The 2,102-nt window shown below is 20.2% G+C and overlaps 1 protein-coding gene across 1 annotated transcript; it reads right to left on the bottom strand.

Moving 5' to 3' along the window:
• Nucleotides 1-910: 910 nt before the first annotated feature.
• PRSY57_0216900 (replication factor C subunit 2, putative) lies at nt 911-1,903 on the bottom strand (the record flags this gene model as incomplete). The annotated part of the gene is made up of 1 exon (XM_012905603.2): nt 911-1,903. One exon carries the CDS (start codon nt 1,901-1,903, stop codon nt 911-913), a length of 993 nt encoding a protein of 330 aa, XP_012761057.1.
• Between the last annotated feature and the right edge of the window lie 199 nt (nt 1,904-2,102).

Here is a 2,102-nt window from a genome sequence, read left to right as displayed (position 1 = left end):
AAAAAAAAAAATAAAATATATATTTATATTTAATTTTATATTTAAATTTATTATTTTTTTTTTTTTTTTTTTTTTTTTTTTTTCCTTTAATTGACCTCTTATACATATTTTTCGTACATATAACTCTCCATAATGTCACAATCTGGAAAATTTACAATTATGTATACATACAAATCGTAAAGAATATGAGTGGAAAATAATATACGTATATATTTGTTTTGAATAATTTATACACATATATATTTGTTCATCTGTTTATTGTAATTTTTAATCCTATCCTCGAAGATTAAGAAAAAGTACACTTATATTTTACCTTTTATTTATAATATAAAATAAGAGGAAAAAAAAAAAAAAATAAAAAAACAAAAAAAAAATAAGACGAATTTCTATTCTTTATAATTTTTAAGAGGCAAAAATTTTTCATTAGAATAATTTTTTTTTTTTTTTTTTTTTTTTTTTTGTTGTAAATTGGTCTCTTATATTTTAATGAATTAAAAATACATAACATAAAAAATATAATATAATATAATATAATATTATATTATATTATATAATAACGAATGAATAATTATACATATGTTTTAATGTATAACATGTTCATATAATATATATATATTTATTTATTTATAAGGTTTCACATAAAAAAAAAAATAAATAATAATAAAATAAATAGGGATTAAATTATAAATTTATAAAAATACATATTCATTTGTTTAAAGAACATAATGGAATATGAAATTAAGACATTGGAATAAAAAGTTCACATTTTTAAACAAATATGATAAATAAGTAAAAATAAAGTATAAAAAAAAAATATATATATATATATTTATATATATATATATATATATATATATATATATATCTTTTTATTTATATATATTGAATTTTTTTTCTTTTTTTTTTTTTCTTATACACTATTTAATAACGAATGTACCGATGAAGCAAAACTTAAAAGTTGTATGTATTGTGTGGCACCACAATGTAAACGATAATCATGTCTGGAAAGTTCTAATAATATTTGATATTTTAAAGAATCTTCATATTCTGTGTTCGTAACAAAATAATTATTAAATGATTTAAAAATATAAGCTACATCAAAACCATCTTCAATAATATCTTGTACTGTTTTTTCCACAAGCTTTAAATCTTTCATTTTACATGCATCAATAATCTTATATACGATATTATCTGATGGTAATCCAGATACATCTAAAACAGAATTTAATGTAATTTTCGTATTAATACATGAACATAATTGTAATATAGAAACTGCTCTTCTTAAATCACCTTCCGTTGTTTCAATAATTTTTTCTAAAGCATCGTCTACTATATCAATATTTTCATTTTGACATATATAAAGTAATTTTTCCTTCTTAATATTAATAGGTATTGACTGAAACCTATAACAAGAACATCTACTAAAAATTGGATCAGATATTTTATGAATATAATTACATATAAGTATAAATCTTGTTACATTAGAATATATTTCTATTATTCTTCTTAATGCTGATTGTGCATCTTCTGTCATCATATCAGCTTCATCCAATACAACCAATTTCCATGAAGGTAATACTTCTTTTGTTTCGCTATGGATTTTATTCTTACTAATGCTTATTCTTGTATATGCTTTAATTTTTTCTCTTACCACATTTATACCTCTATCATCAGAAGCATTCAATTCTAATACCCTCTCACTTATATTCTCCTTTCCAAACAATTCATGAGCCAAAGCATTTATTGCTGATGTTTTACCTGTACCAGGAGGACCATGAAATATTAAATGAGGCATATTCTTTGTCCTCACAACTTCCTTTAACATCATTACAGCATTATTTTGATGAACGATATCATCCAACCTTTTTGGTCGGTACTTTTCAACCCACGGAATATTTTCCATCTTAAAAAATAAAAGTTAAAAAAAAATATATATACATATACATATATATATATATATGTATGTATGTATGTATGTATGTATGTATGTATGTATGTGTGTGTGTATGTATGTATGTATATATTTATGTTAATTTATACTTTTTATTTATTTATTTATTTATTTATATATGTATGTATATATTATTTTATATGACTAGCCA

This window comes from Plasmodium reichenowi, chromosome 2 (assembly GCF_001601855.1).
Source record: "Plasmodium reichenowi strain SY57 chromosome 2, whole genome shotgun sequence".
Classification (NCBI taxonomy): Eukaryota; Apicomplexa; class Aconoidasida; order Haemosporida; family Plasmodiidae; genus Plasmodium; species Plasmodium reichenowi.
Note: the sequence above shows the minus strand (reverse complement) of the source record. Positions and strands in the feature narration are given on the sequence as shown.